The 17435-nt window shown below is 42.5% G+C and overlaps 1 protein-coding gene across 5 annotated transcripts in view; it reads right to left on the bottom strand.

Annotated features, from left to right (window-relative positions):
- Positions 1–17435, bottom strand: part of bcas1 (brain enriched myelin associated protein 1) — a 160412-nt gene that overhangs the window by 129381 nt on the left and 13596 nt on the right. For all 5 annotated transcript variants that reach the window (XM_041205118.1, XM_041205116.1, XM_041205115.1 and 2 more), the window contains exons 2-3: positions 12250–12331; positions 6584–6668 (exon numbers count right to left, since the gene is read on the bottom strand). In XM_041205118.1, coding sequence (XP_041061052.1) covers positions 6584–6668; positions 12250–12321 — 157 coding nt within the window. In that variant the 5' untranslated portion in view covers positions 12322–12331. The remainder of the gene's footprint in view (positions 1–6583; positions 6669–12249; positions 12332–17435) is intronic.

Below are 17435 nucleotides of genomic sequence, written 5' to 3'. Positions count from 1 at the left end.
GTTGAGAGGCAGGAAACTGGTAACTCTTTCGAGTACAAACCTGTTTCCATCTGTTTCAGATGAAGTTACATTGTTTCATAGTTTGCCATTGTGAGATTTGAACTCTTGATCTGGGGGTTGCAAGACCAGTACCATAACCACTTGGCTATTTAGGCCAAGCCTAGGAAACTGGTAAGGTGCTCACTCACCACCCTCCTGCCTGATTAATTGCCATCCTTCAATCATGCCACTCGAGAGGGCTGAAGATTCTGTCCTCTTTAAGAATGAAAAATATTTCCTGCTCATCAATAAGCTGTGGAGATTTGGGTTTTACTACTTCTATTTCAATCAGCACCAATACATGTTTACTGGTCTGCTTCAAAAAATTTCATGGTAACAAATTAATTTTTTATTCCTTTTGTCTAATTACTTCTGCTGTGGTATTATATCAAAATTATCGAGTGAACTCGAGAGTAGATGCATATGTCTCAGAATAACAACCAGTACTTCTCTGGTTGTGCACATAAACAAACTGTTCATGGAGAATAGTTACTTGCAACTCCACACTTAATGTTTTTTGGGATGGACCGAGCATCGTCAAGGATTGGTGGCGTTGGTGAACATCGTCTGGGAGGGGTTGGTGAACATCACCGGGGGTGTTGGTGAACATCACCGGGGGTGGGGTTGGTGAACATTGTCGGGGGGGTTGGTGAACATCGTCAGGAGGAGTTGGTGAGCATCATCGGGAGGGGTTGGTGAGCATCGTCAGGGGAGGTGGGGTGAGCATCGTCATGAGTGCTGCAGTGCTGCAGGCTTTGACACTCCAGCTGAGTTACTTCAAGTTGTGCTCCTCAGCAGACTTTATGCCTTATAGGAAAGTCTCTAAGTAAATCTGCGTAAAACGGGGCAAAGAGCCCAAGTCTGCATGATTCTGGCCATCTGATCCCACTGTTGTAGGGAATGGACTGCAGCCTGGACAGGGTAAAACCAGCAATCGAATGTTTAAACTTGCAGGGTAAATGCCATGCATGTACATGTGTCAGGACCTCCTCAGGGTCCTGAGGCACATCAGTGACTTAAGTTGTTCACTGCTTCCCATACGAGATGATTCAAGCCATCATTGTGCACGATGACAGAAACACACAGGATTTGCAAAATGTATATTCACAAACTCAATTCATCATTAAAAAGTTTTCAATATTAAATAAAATGGCACCATTACCACTAAAAATAATTTAATGTTTAAGACAACATTGACCCAACTTGATGTGACCATAAGGTAGTGTAGTGAGTGGAGTAGGGGCAGAAGCTTGTGCGTCTATCAATTTTAATATGATTATAAATTAACCCCTTCACCCAAATGCTCTGCAAATATTATCTCTCTTAGGCAGGTGACAATTAAGATTTTAGATACTGTAGTTCACTTTAACCGTTCCCACTGGTGTGATTTCACCAAAAAGGAAAATTATTCAGAGCATAAATTCAGTTGGAACAGTTAAAATCCACTCCTGGAGGTCATCAAAACTTGCAGCAAAACATAAGGCGGGATTTTCCACACCGGCCCGCCACCGGGATCATCCGGTCCCACCACAAGTCAATGGACTTCTAGCTGGGGCACCGCCTCGCCTGCAACAGGGCCAGAAAACCCCAGCCATAGATATCACATGCAGCAATAATTGCACTAAAGAGGAATATATATATATAAATAGTGAAATTAGTTATTCTGATATCATAACGTCGGGAGTGACAAGGTTGGAACAGCAATATGCTTTACTCGTATAAAAAAAACCTCTGCATTTATATAGTGTCTTTCATAAGTGCTGGTGGTCTCAAAGCACTTTACAGCCAATGAAGTGCTTTTGAAGTGTAGTCACTGTTTTAATGTAAGAAACATAGCAGTCAATTTGCATACATCAAAGTCCTACAAATATCAATGTGATAATGACCAGATAAGCTGTTTTTGTGATGCTGATTGAGCGATCAATATATCAAGACACTGGAGGTAATTCCCCTGCTCTTCTCCAAAATAGTGCTGCAGGATCTTTTATGTCCGCCTGATAGGGCAGGGCAGACCAGGCCTCAATTTAACATCTCATCCAAAATAAATATCTGAGTAAATCAATTCAGTGTGAGATTTCTAGGTGGAGTGATTTTAATCTTTGCTGTCCAGTAGAAACTAATTAAAGTCATCCAGGTTACTTAACTGACTGTTCCCAATTTTAACTGAGCGGGTAACAAGGACACGTGTCCAATTCTAGAAGGGTCATTTTGTTTTTACACATGCCAATCGCATCATCAGCATCTGACTGTATTTTAACTTGGTGGCTTGAGCAGGAAGCTTCCCAATGAGCCAGAATCAAATAGCTCAGGTTTTTAAAACTTTTTATTATTTTCTTGTGGCACCAAGAGAAACAAAAGTGCAGCTCCAGACCCTACCAGGAACACTGAGGCCTCCCTTAATGTGGACTCATGCTTCTTCTCTAGTTCAAGATCCTTTCAGGCCAACCCCAGCAGCTGAAATGGCATCTACCTGCTATTGCTGAGTGACATCCAGACCACGTGATTTTCTGTCCCTTCCCACCCGGAATGGGTGGGCTGGCGGGATTTAAGTCAACCCTGGAGTTATAATGCCCCAGGTCTCACTTCTAGAGAAATGTGTGATTTTCTAACTCACACCACTATTCACACACCTAAAACCAGCCTAGAGTTAAAAAAAAATCGAGCTTTTAATTTTGATCCCAACTAACCTGTGTGTGTAAAGATAGATTAATGGCTTCTTCAATGTTGCAGCAGGCATCAGAATTGAAAACATGTTCTTCCTTGGGTGGATTGAGATGTGTGCATAATACTACAAGTATCATAAAATTGTTATTTGGTAGTACAGAACTTGAGTATTACTGAAAAAACAGCCTTTTTTTATTTGTTCATGGGATGTGAGCATTGCTGGCTAGGCCAGCATTTACTGCCCATCCCTAATTGCCCTCGAAAAGATGGTGGTGATTTGCCTTCTTGAACCATTGCAGTCCATGTGATGTAGGTACACCCACATTGACAGCTGAGTGGCTTGCTAGGCCATTTCAGAGGGCATTTAAGAGTCAACCACATTGCTGTGGGGGTCTGGAGTCACAGGTAGGCCAGACCAGGTAAGGACAGCAGATTTCTTTCCCTAAAGGGGATTAATGAACCAGGTGGGTTTTTACAACAATCAACAATAGTTTCATGGTCATCGTCAGACTTCCAATTCCAGAATTTTTATTGAATTCAAATTTCGCCATCTGCTGTGGTAGAATTCGAACCCGGGCCCCGAGAGCATTACGCTGGGTCTCTGGATTATTAGTCCTCGGAGTGAGTGCATGCAGTTGTTGGGCTCAAAATGGTATATTTTGAGCAAGAGATGAGTGGGAGAGGATAAAAGGCGTGGATTGAGAGGCCTACCTGCTGTGAGACCAGTGGCAGAGTGACATCACAAACCACAACATGATGTGAGGGCAGAGAAAGCAGCAGATTGGTGAGTAGGATTAGTGAGTATTTCTATTCTTTAAAGTAAAAGTAAGGTCGTTAGTTTATGTTTAGGTCTCTAGTCTTTTTTCTCTTCTTTTCTTAAAAGTAGCTTGTTAAGTATAAGATCGATACTAGTGTAAACATTATTTTCAATAAAGTGTAAAGAGCAGAGGTACTAGACTAATTAATTAGTAAATTATATTAAAAAATGATAAGTGATGGCAGGCTAGCTGATGTGTTGCTGCTGCAGCATATGAGAGCTGCTGGACAGCAAGATGATCCAGAGCGAACACATCTATAATTGTTTGCAGCTCGAGGAACTTCGGATCCAAGTTGAGGAGCTGGAGTCCGAGCTGCAGATATTGCGCCACATTAGGGAGTGAGAGAAGTTACCTGGACAGTTTATTCCAGGAGGTGCTCACACCCCTCAGATTAGGTAATTCAAATTTGGTCTGTGATCAGGGGCCAGAGAGTGTGACTGCAGGTGAGGCAGGTATGGGGACCTGGGGATAGCGTTCGAGGAGCCTCGGCCCCTGTAAGTGTATTACAGTTACAAGGTTCTTGCAAGCTGTGTGGACAAGAGCAAGGACTGCAGGAAGGATGGGCGAACTTGACCACTGCACCGTGGTAGAGGGATCCATTCAAGTGGGGGGAGGAAATAGAAAGGTAGTAGTGGTAGGGGACAATATAATTAGGGGGATGGATACTGTTCTCTGCAGCCATGAGTGAGAGTCCTGAGGGCTGAGTTGCCTGCCCAGCGCCAAGGTTACGGACATCTCCTCAGGGCTAGAGAGGAACTTGGAGTGGGAGGGGAGGGATCCAGTTGTCGTCATTCACGTTGGTACCAACGACATTGATTGGAATAGAAAGGAGGTTCTGCTGAAAGAATTTAAACAGATAGGAGCTAAATTAACAAGCAGAACTGCACAAATGGATTTGGGGATCCTCATGCATGAATCACAAAAAGCAAGTATATAAGTTCAGCAGGTAATGGGTAAGGCAAATGGAATGTTGGCCTTTATTTCAAAGAGAATGGAGCATAAAAATAGGGGAGTCTTGCTAAAATTACACAAGGCACTAGTTAGACCACAACTAAAATACTGTGAACAGTTTTGGTCCCCTTATCTAAGGAAAGATAAACTGGCATTGGAGGCAGTCCAGAGAAGGCTCACTAGGTTGATCACGGGTATGGAGGGATTTTCTTATGAGGAGAGGTTGAGTAGGTTGGGCCTGTACTCATTGGAGCTTAGAAGGATAAGATGTGACCTTATTGAAACAGAAAAGATTCTTAGGGGGCATGACAGGGTAGATGCTGAGAGGTTGTTTCCCCTTGTGGGAGAGCCTAGGACCAGAGGGCATAATCTCAGAGTAAGGGGTCACCCGTTTAAGACAGAGATGAGGAGCAGTTTCATCTCTCAGAGGGTAGTCAATCTGTGGAATTCTTTACCGCAGAGGGCTGTAGAGGCTGGGTTGTTAAGTATATTCAAGGCTGAGAGAGAGACATTTTTAATCAATGAGGGAATCAAGGATTATGGGGAAAAGGCAGTTAAGTGGAGTTAAGGATTATCAGATCAGCCATGATCTGTGAATGATGAAGCAGACATGATGGGCGAATGGCTTACTTCTACTCCTACATCTTATGGCTTATGGACAAAACCTCTACACTACTGAAGCTTTCAAAGCTTTTCGTTTTGCACTCATCAGGATAGCTACGCAAGATAAACCAACAGCAAAGGGAACAACAATTTATTTTGCATGAGAAGAGAGCGCGGATTGGTTGGCAAGTGGACTCTGATTGGTCAATGTATTGCCATGGGGAATGAACCAGAGAATGATGGTCCCCCAAGTTTTTGTTTAGTTGGAAATGGCATGATGAGTCGACATGGTCCATTGTTTTTCTGGGTTTTTTTCTGTTTCCAAAAGAAGCAAATATGAGGTGAGGAAAACATTTTCACGCAGCAAGTAGTTAGGGTTTGGAATGCACTGCCTGGAAGTATGGTGGAGGCGGGTTCAATTGAGGCATTCAAGAAGGCATTGGATGGTTAAATAGAAACAATGTGTAGGGTTACGGGGAAAAGGAGATTGGCACTAAGCTAAAATGCTCAGAGAGCTGTTGCAGACACGATGGGCTGAATGGCCTCTTTCTACACCATAACAATTCTGTGATTCTGTGGTCCTCCTGTCTGCAAAGGACAGGGCCCTGTGTGTGAATATATGTGGCTTCTACCATGCATAAGTGAGCCACATTGTGAGCCCGACTGATAATCTTAAATTGGTTTTCAGTGTTATTTTAGCACAATCAGGGTTGTTTAGCAAGTAATGTCCAATCACAGAATCATAGCTAAAGTTGGACACTGTTTTGAGTTTGCAAGCATGGGTTGGTTGGGTGTGATCTGTACTTCACCTGTTGTGAACAGCTGAAGGGACACGCTGTTTGATATTGTTCGCCAGTCATTGGGATATATGGCCTATATACCTGGCATCACACCAGCACTGAAATTCAGATACCACATTACTTATTTGTGTGATAGCAGGATGTCTTTTTGGCTTGATGGCAGCATCTTGTTAGTAGAGAATACCACTCTTGTTACTACTGCATAGTAACAGCGTGCAACAGCTAGCTTCACCTGTTGCTCAAATTTTTGAGACACCTTACCCTTCCAGAGTAATCCGAGTTAGGCTGGGTACTTTTCAGGGCCCAAAATGGCTGTCTTAAACTCATTCATGAGTTTGAGCCATTTGCTCGCCATGCAAGCTTGATGTTGGAATAAGGCATCAATAACATCAAAGCCACCCTGTGGGATAATGGCTACCCTTATACAGTGAGCTGCGATCTGATATCATGCGAATGCATAAAATTGGTTCCTGAGCTTCAAGCCATCTGAAGTTTCTGACAAGAAAGATGTATTGTAAAAACTACAAATTCAAATGAAAATTTTCTGTATGTTAATTTAATGTTACCAGGCCTCAGGACAGGTTTGTTCTAAATTTGGCATTCTACAGAATCAGTTTCAATGTCAAAAACCTGGAACATGGAGAGTAATGGTACAAAGGGTGTGTTCATCTTAACTCAAGATTTACCTCTTGAATGGTTCATACATACCAGCAACACTCTCATTTTGAACTGAGTTCTGCAAGTGTTTTCCGAGAGTAGGACCATTCTGAGCAATCGTAACATCCGTTTCAGTCTGAAAAAGGAAAATGCTTATCATTATCAAAAGGTAAATTTTATAATGTATTTGGTACGGCAGATGACGCTGCCTTGCTATGAATGTAACAATTAAGCAATTTAATAACTATATTCATATCATACACATTTTAATAATTGAATGAGGAAAGTCTAATTTATGATTGACAAAGTCACATGTGAATTACTGTGTTAAGGTTTCCTCACCAGTGTAACAAATTCTGTATTCACTAATTCCTTTGAGATTTTTTCAGACACAAAACACTGACCATAAATTTGTTTAGAAAAAAAAACTTTCCTGAGAACTATTATGTTGGGAATTGTATATTCTCCAGTACACATACATATCTTCCTGGATACATACATATACACAGACACATATACAGACCAGTTAGCCTAACATTAGTAGTGGGGAAATGCTAGAATCTATTTTATTTTAATTCGTTCATAGGATGTGGGCATCACTGGCTAGGCCAGCATTTATTGCCCTTGTTCAGAGGGTATTTTTAAGAGTCAACCACATTGCTGTGGGTCTGGAGCCACATGTAGGCCAGACCAGGCAAGGACAGCAGATTTCCTTCGCTAAAGGACATTAGTGAACCAGATGGGGTTTTTACAACAATCGACAATGGTTTCATGGTCATCATTAGACTTTTAATACCAAATATTTATTGAATTCAAATTCGAACCTGGGTCCCCAGAGCATTAGCCCGGGTCTCTGGATTACCAGTCCAGTGACAATACCACTATACCACCACCTCCCCCTAAAAGACATGGTAATAGAACACTTGGAAAGCATTAACAGGGTTCGACAAAGTCAGCCTGGGTTTATGAAAGGGAAATCATGCTTAACCAATCTGCTGGAGTTTTTTGAAGATATAACTAGTAGAATAGATAAGGGAGAACCAATGGGTGTGGAGTATTGGGATTTTAAGAAGGCTTTTGATAAGGTCCCACATAAGAGGCTAGTGGACAAAATTAAAGCACATGGGAATGGGGGTAATATACTGGCATGGATTGAGAATTGGTTGACAGACCAGAAACAGAGAGTGGGAATAAATGGGTCCTTTTCCAGGTGGCAGGCAGTAACGAGTGGTGTACCGCAGGGATCAGTGCTTGGGCTCCAGTTATTCACGATATATATAAATGACTTGGATGAGGGAACCAAATGCAATATTTCCAAGTTTGCTGAGGACACAAAACTGGGCAGGTTGTGAGTTTTGGGGAGGATGCAAGGAGGCTTCAGGGTGATTTAGACAAGTTGTGTGTGTGGGCAAACACATGGCAGATGTAGTATAATGTGGGGAAGTGTGAAGTGATACGCTTTGGTGTGAAAAACAGAAAGGCAGAGTATTTTTTAAATGGTGATACATTGGGAAATATGGATGTACAAAGGGATCTGGGTGTCCTTCTGCACCAGTCAATGAAAGTACACAGGCAGGTGCAGTGAGCAATTAGAAAGGCAAATGGTATGTTGGCCTTCGTTGCAAGAGGATTTGAGTTCAGAAGTAGGGATGTCTTACTGCAATTATACAGGGCCTTGGTGAGACCGCACCTGGAGTATTGCATGCAGATTTGGTCTCCCTACCTAAGAAAGGATATACTTGCCACAGATGGAGTGCAGTGAAGGTTCACTAGGCTGATGCCGGGGATAGCAGGACTGTCGTATGAGAAGAGATTGGTTCAAGTGGGCCTGTATTCACGAGAGTTTAGAAGAATGAGAGGGGATCTGATTGAAACATGTAAAATTCTAACAAAGCTAGACAGACTGGATGCAGGGAGGATGTTTCCCCTGGTTGATGAGTCTAGAACCACGGGCCACAGTCTCAGGATACGGGGCAGGCCATTTAGGACTGAGATGAGGAAAAATGTCTTCACCCAGGTGGTCAACCTGTGGAATTCTTTACCACAGAAGGCTGTGGAGGCCGGGTCACTGAGTATATTCAAGAAAGAAATTAATAAGTTTTTGGGTATTGGGGGCATCAAAGGGTATGGAGAGAAAGCAGGAATATGGCATTGAGATAGAGGATCAGCCATGATCTTACTGAATGGCGGAGCAGGCTCAAAGGGCCAAATGGCCTACTCCTGCTCCGTTTCTATGTTTTCCTCTAGAAGGTAAATGAACTATCCTGAAAATCTTCTCACGAAGAATAAAGAATTTAGCTCATTGACCTAAAATTGTATATACTGTGGTGGTGCAGCAGATCTCACTCAAATTCTATGGGGTTGAGATTATTAAGTACAAATTGTTAATGCCAATGTGCCAAGGGCAAAACTAAGTTCTGTGCGATATCAGAAAACAAAAGCTCAGCACCTCTTTTTGATCGGATTTAGAAAAGAACATAGCTAATCTCTAAAACCAAGCCAAAGGAAATCAGTTACATTGTGTCTATGCATATATTTTACTCACATAACAATAGTAACACCCACAACTTTCTATTCTTTGTAGCAGGAAATGCTGGAAATACTCAGCAGATCAGGCAGCATCTGTGGAGAAACGAAGTTAATATTTCAGGCCATTGACCTTTTATCAGAACCAATAAAAGGTCATTGCCCTGAAACGTTAATTCTTTTCACAAATGTGGAGGTTTTTCTGCTTTTACTTCAGACATCCAATATCTCCCGTGTTTTGCTTTTACTTCAATTCATAGCCCTGTCTAACTCATTATTGTTATGCCAACAGGAAGGCCGGAAAATTCACAACAGTACATGTAACCCTGTTCAACCTACAAATCACAGCAATTGCAAGAAAACAGTGAAAAGTTTCAGCATTTTAAAATAAACCTGTCAAATACCAAAAGCACATATTCCCTTCTCATAAATTAGAAATACATATCTCTATTGAGGATTTCTGGGCAATGGTGATGTCTTCACATTACTTAGAGCATTCAACTCTCAACACAGCTATGGCATTAATTTCAATGTGAACAGAGCTTTCCTGACAGTATGATGATGTTAGATTTTGCATGCTCATTCTCACATGAACTTTCAAATCATGTTTAGGAAGAAAAATAAATGCTTGTTCTCAAGTCACAATATGCTTCTGTCAAGTTTCTTTGTTAAATTCTGTTGCAATTTCGGCAGTGCAATGGATGAAATAAAAGTCTATAGAATATCTGGGTCCATTATAAAAAGCAGTAGAAGACCAAAACAGTTAAAGGAAAGCTTTTTGGTTAACTAAGCCCAGAGGACAATACAAGGGCTACAATCCTGAACAGGCACATGAGCCAGTGGCAATTCCTTGCTACTTATTAGTAAAGCTTTTCTACTGTGTGTTGAAACTGAATGACCTCCCAGACCACTTAAAATCACCTTGAATCTCAAAGGCAGGCCTTCTATTGTACACACACCCCACATTTTATTTCCCCACTGTATTTTTTATCTATTCGTTCACAGGACGTGGACATCGCTGGCTAGGCCAGCATATATTGCCCATCCATAATTGCTCTTGAGAAGATGCAGGTGAGCCGTTTTCTTGAACTGTTACAGTCCACATGGTGTAGGTATACCCACAGCGCTGTACCTACATCACATGGAACTACAGCAGTTCAAGAAGGCAGCTCACCACCACCGCAATTAGGGATGGGCAATAAAATTGCTGGTCTAGCCAGTGGCACCCATATCCTTTGAAAAGATTGAAAAAATGTAGGACAGAAATCCTGCATCCCCAAGACCTGCTGCCAATTATAGGCTGGCAGTTCTCATTATACTGTATCCTGGAGTGCTGGCTGCTGCTGGTGAAACATTTGGGGCCCATACCAGAGATCATTGTTAGATCACTGGTGAAAGGTAATTGAGGGCGAGTTTGGGATTGCGGGGAACGGGGTGGGCGGTGAGGTGGGTGTCAGAGGAAAGGGCAAGGGGTTGACTCTCTGCAGATCATGTTATAAGGGTGAGCTTAGGGGCATGTGGGAAGGTGGTGGGTTGAGCACCCACCCTATTTTCCCTTCCCGATGCCAGGTCCCTCGGTCAGGCACTGAATGACCTTGCATGAGTGACCCAACACCACCCCAACCCTTCCCCCCCCCCTCCCCATGCTACTGGCTGAATACCTGTAGTGGCAGGATGAAGCCCTCAAGTAGGCATTAATTGCACACTTATGCCCTCACTTGGCATACAGGCAATATGGTCAGACACAAGCCTTTCCACTCTGCTTAATCGGCTGGAGGTGGGAATGCAGCATGGTCTCTACCCTGCACTCTCCCATCTGATCAAACACCCCACCCATTAAAGTCTGCCCCAGTTCATATGACTCATGAGTATAACACAAACTTTGTGATAGCATCACTAAAGAATTACAGCATTCAATAACTGACAGGAGAGTAATACAAGATTACCTTTGGTAGCAGATTACAGTGTTGTCACTGTGCAATACTTACACAGTGAATTTCTATAAATGCGGCGATTAACGGATGTTATTCCAAACTATATAAGAAATATTCACATACTACGTAAAATGGAGGAAGATTCTATTTGCTCTCACATCTTTTCCATACTTTGTTTGCCTTCTATGCTTCCTATTTTACTTCCCCCACCAAACAATTCACAATCATAAAAATAGGACATGTTCAATTTGCTGATGTATTGAATCTATCTATCTATCTGGATGTCTGTTTGGCAGGTTACTCAGACGCATACATTACAAACATGAAATTGTGGGCATGATCCACTGCAGTCCGACTAAAATCCACTTAGCTAATCCATCAGGCAACAACGTCCTGTATCCCTTCACAAGATTCATAATTCAACTCTTAAATGATTTACCTCCTACCTAGAAGTCCATTCCATGTAAGATGTACCTTTGCCTGAAGAAGAACATCCTGACGTCAGTCCTAAATTTGAAATTCACTGGTTTGTCCTCGTCTCACTGCTATAGAGAACTCAAAGTCATGCTTCAAATATCTTGCATGTCATTATTGTATTATTTACCATTATCAGACACTCCCAATAGCTCATTTCAACATTGAAAAGCCCAAGATTTTCTAGCGGTTCCTCAATCCTCTGATATTCAGGATAAATCTCATGATTCTTCTCTGGGCTGCATCATGCAAAGAAGTCCTTGTGTCTTGCTGATTTTGGCAGGAGTTGTAAAACAGGTGGTAGAAGGGTGGCCATCCCCGTTATACACCCCATGGAAGGGAAATCAGGGTAGTGTGTAAAACAAAGAGCATATCCATTGTCCTCCATTTTATGCTCTCGCTGTAAGTTCCATCCAATAATAAATTTAAGGTGTTGTGTAACCAAAACACTGTACAATTGTTACATGACTTTCCCAACTTCACTTTTTTTAACCATATAATTCAGCATCACATTAGTTTTATTGTTCCTTTCTGCAATGACTGGACATGTTAAGTCGTGAGCCTACCATTAGCCCCAGATCTCTTTCAATTTCACCTTATATTACTTCACCTGCATTCCCAGAACACACACCATCCAGTTTTCATTCTTTATCATGTTATTTGAAGGTCAAATTAATCATTTAAAACAATTACTATAGAAATGCATTAAATGTCAAACTTGGAAAGCAACACTGCAAAATTAAAATAAAATAAATGTGTATTGAAGAAAGATACTAGGATTACCGTGGCTTGTTTCAATGCTGAGGATTCCGTCACAGATTCATCTTGAGATTCTTGTGATATTAAACTGCCCATGATGAATAAACTGTTTAAATGAAGAATCAAGAATGAAGATCCATTAATTTCAAATCAGACACAATTTAAATTTTGTAATGTAAATAACAGCAATGAACAACGTTTGCATGAAGAATATCCTGATGTCAGTCCTAAATTTGAAATTCCCTAGTTTGCATTATTCACCCTTATCAGACAAGCCCAATAGGTTATTTCAACATTGAAAAGCCCAAGATTTTCTCAATCCTCAAACAGTAGCTATAAAATGTAAAAAGCACGAATCCGCACAATACAAAGAATGATAGAAAATAGTATTAAGAGTAAGAAAGATTGTTTGGATTTGTTCCTCGGAATAAATTACGTACATGTTATGAGTTCTTCTCAACAAACGAGAAAAGCAAATATTGCAGGTGAACCTTCAGGAGATAAAAACTTTGAAACTTCTTTCAACCCAACGCAATCCAGCAAAACTTTAGATACCAAGCTAAATATTCATACCAATGTATTCATCCCTAACCACCTACATTCCACAGTCAAGTGTGTAGTCCACCTAAAACTTTAACCATTTATTCTTTTCAGTGAAAGAACCATTGCACAGGATGGTTGGGAATGTCCTAACTCCTCAAGTTTAGAGCTGATTCTTCCAGCTGGCTTTCTCTGCTTCAGGCTCCTGGCATTTTAAAATTGTTCAAGAGTCATGTGCTTGCAAATCTAATGTGTTTCAAATATTGCAAAATGTGTATGTTTCAAGAATGGCACAGAATACAGTTTAAAATAATGTGGAGTTGTGTGTCTGACACTATACAGCACAGAATGGAGTGCCACAACATTGTACAGGTGTGCGTCTGTTTCTAATGTAGAGTGCAGTGTACAGCTATGTAATAAAAACAAAATGTTTTAGAAATACTCAGCAAGTCTGGCAACATCTGTGGAGAGAGAAACAGAGTTAATGTTTTAAGTTGAATATATCTCTTCTTCAGAACTGAAGGAGGGTAGAAATGAGATGAGGGAGGATGCCAAAGAACAAAAGGGAAGGCCTGAGATAGGGTAGAGGGCAGGAGAGATGAAATGACAAAGATGTCCTGGAACAAAAGGCTAAGGGAGTGGTAACAATTGCATTAGGCAGACAAAGCATTTGTCCAGAGTGAGAGTACATGCCAGAATAATGAGCAGCTCTGTCCAAAAGCAAAAACATGAAGAACAAGATTCAAACTGGCACATGGCAAAAAAAAGAAAACAAAATAGGGGACAGAGTTCATGGTTTGAAATTGTTGAACTCAACATTGAGTCCATATGGCTGTAAAGTGCCTGATCGGAAACTGAGGTGCTGTTCCCCCAATTTGGGTTGAGCTACACTGGAACAATGAAGCAGGCTGAGGACAGAAATGTGAGTGTGAGAGCAAGGTGGTGAATTAAAATAGCAAGCAACCGGAAGCTCAGGGCAATGCTTGCGGGCTGAGTGCAGATGTTCCACAACCTATTTTCACATTTTTTGAAGATGTAAAATCATCCATTTTAGCAGGAAGAATAAAAAAGCAGCATATCATCTGAATAGTTAGAGACTGCAGAGCTCTGATTTGCAGGGGGATCTGCATGAATCGCAGAAGGTTACCATACAGGTATGGCAAGTGATTAGGAAAGCAAATAGAATGTTATTGTTTATTACAAGCGGAATTGAATACCAAAGAAGGGAGGTTATGCTTCAGTTATGCAGGATATTGGTGAGACCACATCTGGAGTACTGTGTACAGTATTGGTCTCCTTATTTAAGGATGTAAACACATTGGAAGCAGCTCAGAGAAGGTTTACTAGACAAATTCCTGTAATGGGCGGGTTGTCTTATAAGGAAAGGTTGGACAGGCTGGGCTTGTATCTGCTGGAGTTTAGAACAGTAAGAGGTGACTTGATTGAAACATAGAAGATCCTGAGGGGTCTTGACAGGGTGGATGTGGAGAGGATGTTTCCTCTTCTGGGAGAATCTAGAACTAGGGTCACTGTTTAAAAATAAGGGGTCACCCATTTAAAGCAGAGATGAGGTGAAATTTTTGAGCCTTTGGAACTCTTTTCCTCAAAAAGTAGCAGAAACAGAGTCTTTTCATCTTTTTAAGGCAGAAGTAGATAGATTCTTGATAAGCAAGGAGGTGAAAGGTTATCAGGTTATCAGGAGTAGGCGGGAATGTGGAGTTGAGATTACAATCAGATCAGCCATGATCTTATTGAATGGTGGAGCAGGCTTGAGGGGCCGAGTGGCCTACTCCCGGTCCTAATTCATATGTTCATATGTTTGTACGATGGTGGTATCACACTGGAGGTAGCGGAAATGGGTTACATTGAAGGTGGACCATGTGAAGGTGAGAGAAGGTTGAAAATTGGAAGGAAAATTGATGAAATTATCTAGTTGTGGGTGAGAGCTGGAAGTGGCAGTGATACAGTTATCAATTTACTGGAACAAGATTTGAAGGGGAGACCCAAGCGGGCCTGGAACAAAGAATGTTCCATATACCCCACAAAAAGACAGGCAAAACTAAGACTCCTGTGCTCCTGTGGGTACCATAACAACACCTTATATTTGGAGGAAGTGAGGCAAGTTTGAAGAGAAATTTCTCAATGTGAGAACAATTTCAGCCAGATGAAGGAGGGTGGTGGTGGATGGGAGACAGCTCTGGGTCTGTCTCTAATATACAGAATGCAGGGCAACAGCAGTGTAGAGGTATTTTCTCTGTCAATTCAGGTCCTTCAAGCCTACAGGTGACCAGCAGGTATGAGAATTACAACTTTTACACTGAACAATCTTCTCTGCTACAGCAATGTTATGAACAGCAGCACAAAATATCTATTGATACTAATTTGGGCTCAAGTTTATTATGTAAACTTAGGCTGACCAGCCTCCCATTTAGCCTTCTTAGCCGGCTTCAACCTAGCCCAAAACCAATGTTTTAGTATCAGGGCTGATCCACTGCAATCCCCTCACATCAAAATTAAATATGTTATTCACTGATTTATAATTGAGCATTTTAAGAGGGTTATGGGTGTAATTCTACAATAATCTCCATGCCATTTATGGGCTGGATTTTACCAGCCCTCTATGGATGAACGATGGACTGGAATTTGAGTGGGGTGGGGGTGGGACGGGATCGGTGTAACATGGGGCTGAATTTTGATGTCGGCGAGCAGGGGCCTGGGCCTGCTCGCTGATGCGTAAAATGGCGCGGGATGACATGAGGGGGGAAGGCCCCAATGTCAACCCGCCCCATTTAAATCTTCAGGAAGGCGGGCCCACAGCAAAATCAGCTGCAGGCCCGCCAACCTGTCAAAGGCCAATTGAGGCCACTGACAGGATCATTAAAACAATTAAAGGACCTGCCCGTCCAACCTTAAGGTTGGCGGTCAGGCCAGGAGCCCTGGTGGGGAATAGGAAAAACATGAAACCTCATCCACCGGCAGGATGAGGTTTCATGTAGGGTTTTAAAAAGTTTAATAAAGTTTAACGTAAATTATAAACATGTCCCATCTCATGTGACATTGTCACATGAAGGGAGCATGTTAAGGTTTATTTTTCTCTATTTTTAATGTTTTTAGAACTGTCAGCGATCTCCCTGAGGCAGCACTTAGCCTCAGGGAGATGTGCACTCTTTCGTGCGCATGTGCAAAACAGTGCACTCTCGCTTTTGGGGAATCCCCCACCACCCACACAGGAAGCACATAGCGCTTCTTGCAGGGCATCACGTTGGGCGGCCTTAATTGGCCCACCCACATAAAATGGCGGCGGGTCCCAATTCTCGGAGGGGATCAGCTCCCCACCCGCTGGAGATCAGGTCAGGCCTGCCCACCCAGAAGGCAGAAAATTCTGCCCATGATGTGAAAAGGTGGGGGGTGGGGTGCAGAGTGACCAGTGCCTTCCTGCCACTATGGAATTTTACCAGTGCCAGGAATGGTGGAGGATGGCCCTGCTGCCCAAAGGCCAATTGATTTACTTAAGTAGCCAATTTAGGGCCTCTTCCAACTGCTGCTGACGTTTTACCAATGGCGAGTGGGCCTTTTCCTGAGTCCAGAGATTGCCTGGTAAATCCTGGCAGTCTCCCTGCGTGCTCAGGTGATAGCCTTCCTCATTGGTCACACTATGATAAACAGAAGGGCTCCCAACATCAATAGCCACTCCCACGGCAACTCCCCCTGCCTTCACCATTCCCCAAATTCACCAGGGCCTTCACAACTGGCCTTGGCGACCTCTCAGGCCCCATTTACCGAGCACAAGGGTAGCCTGCTTCCATGGCATCCTCTGTTGGGTACAGTCCCTCCCGATGCTGCTTCTGAAACCGCTGAGCTGCCAGCCCTCAGGTTGGTCAGCAGGTTTTGGACAAGGGCACCCTTTCTTTAAAGGGACAGGAGTCTCGACGGCAATCAATTAGTTGCCGGACTGCTGAAAATTACAAGCAGGGGTCCCACAAACAGCCAAGGCGGGGTTGGCCCTGGCTTTCAGGCGCATCATCAGGGGTCCTGCAGCGTTGCCAAAATTCCAGCCTCAGGGGTTCCCTGGTTAAAACCCCAAAGAGTGAGTGTTGCGCCCCACCACCAAGGAATGGGTTCAGGACCTGGAAAAGGCTCCTGTTTCCGGCCCTCAAAGCGAAAATTCAGACTGTTGTGTCCATGGTGACTGGAGTATCTTACAGTGCTTGTGTTTTGATGATAACTGATAAAAGTTCTCTTTAAAACTGAGCATTACTCAGAAAGAAGGAAGGAGAGGGGGATTAAAAGGGAGAGGAAATTAAAGATGGTGGGAATGAGAGAATGAAGGAAGGAATGAGCAAGCCAATGAATGAGAAAGGAGAATTGGGAATGTGAAATATAATGAATATATGCAATTCAGAAAGGAAGAATGAGAGAGTAAAAGGAAATGAAAGTGGCCAAGAGGGACCAAGAGAAAAGAAAAGCGGGTGAAAAAGAAATGAAGCAGGGCAACAGGAGGAATCAGAGGGAGTTTAAATGAGAAAATAAAATCCAGATTATTAGTAAATAGTTAGAAACAGTCATCCTAACAGGCAATGTTTCAGAATTTACACAATAATATACCAGTATTTACTGTGAGATTATCTGTGGGCATACGAGTACATGGTGTTCACGCTTGCAGGTCTTAG

This window comes from Carcharodon carcharias, chromosome 14, assembly GCF_017639515.1.
Source record: "Carcharodon carcharias isolate sCarCar2 chromosome 14, sCarCar2.pri, whole genome shotgun sequence".
Taxonomy (NCBI): Eukaryota; Metazoa; Chordata; class Chondrichthyes; order Lamniformes; family Lamnidae; genus Carcharodon; species Carcharodon carcharias.
Note: the sequence above shows the minus strand (reverse complement) of the source record. Positions and strands in the feature narration are given on the sequence as shown.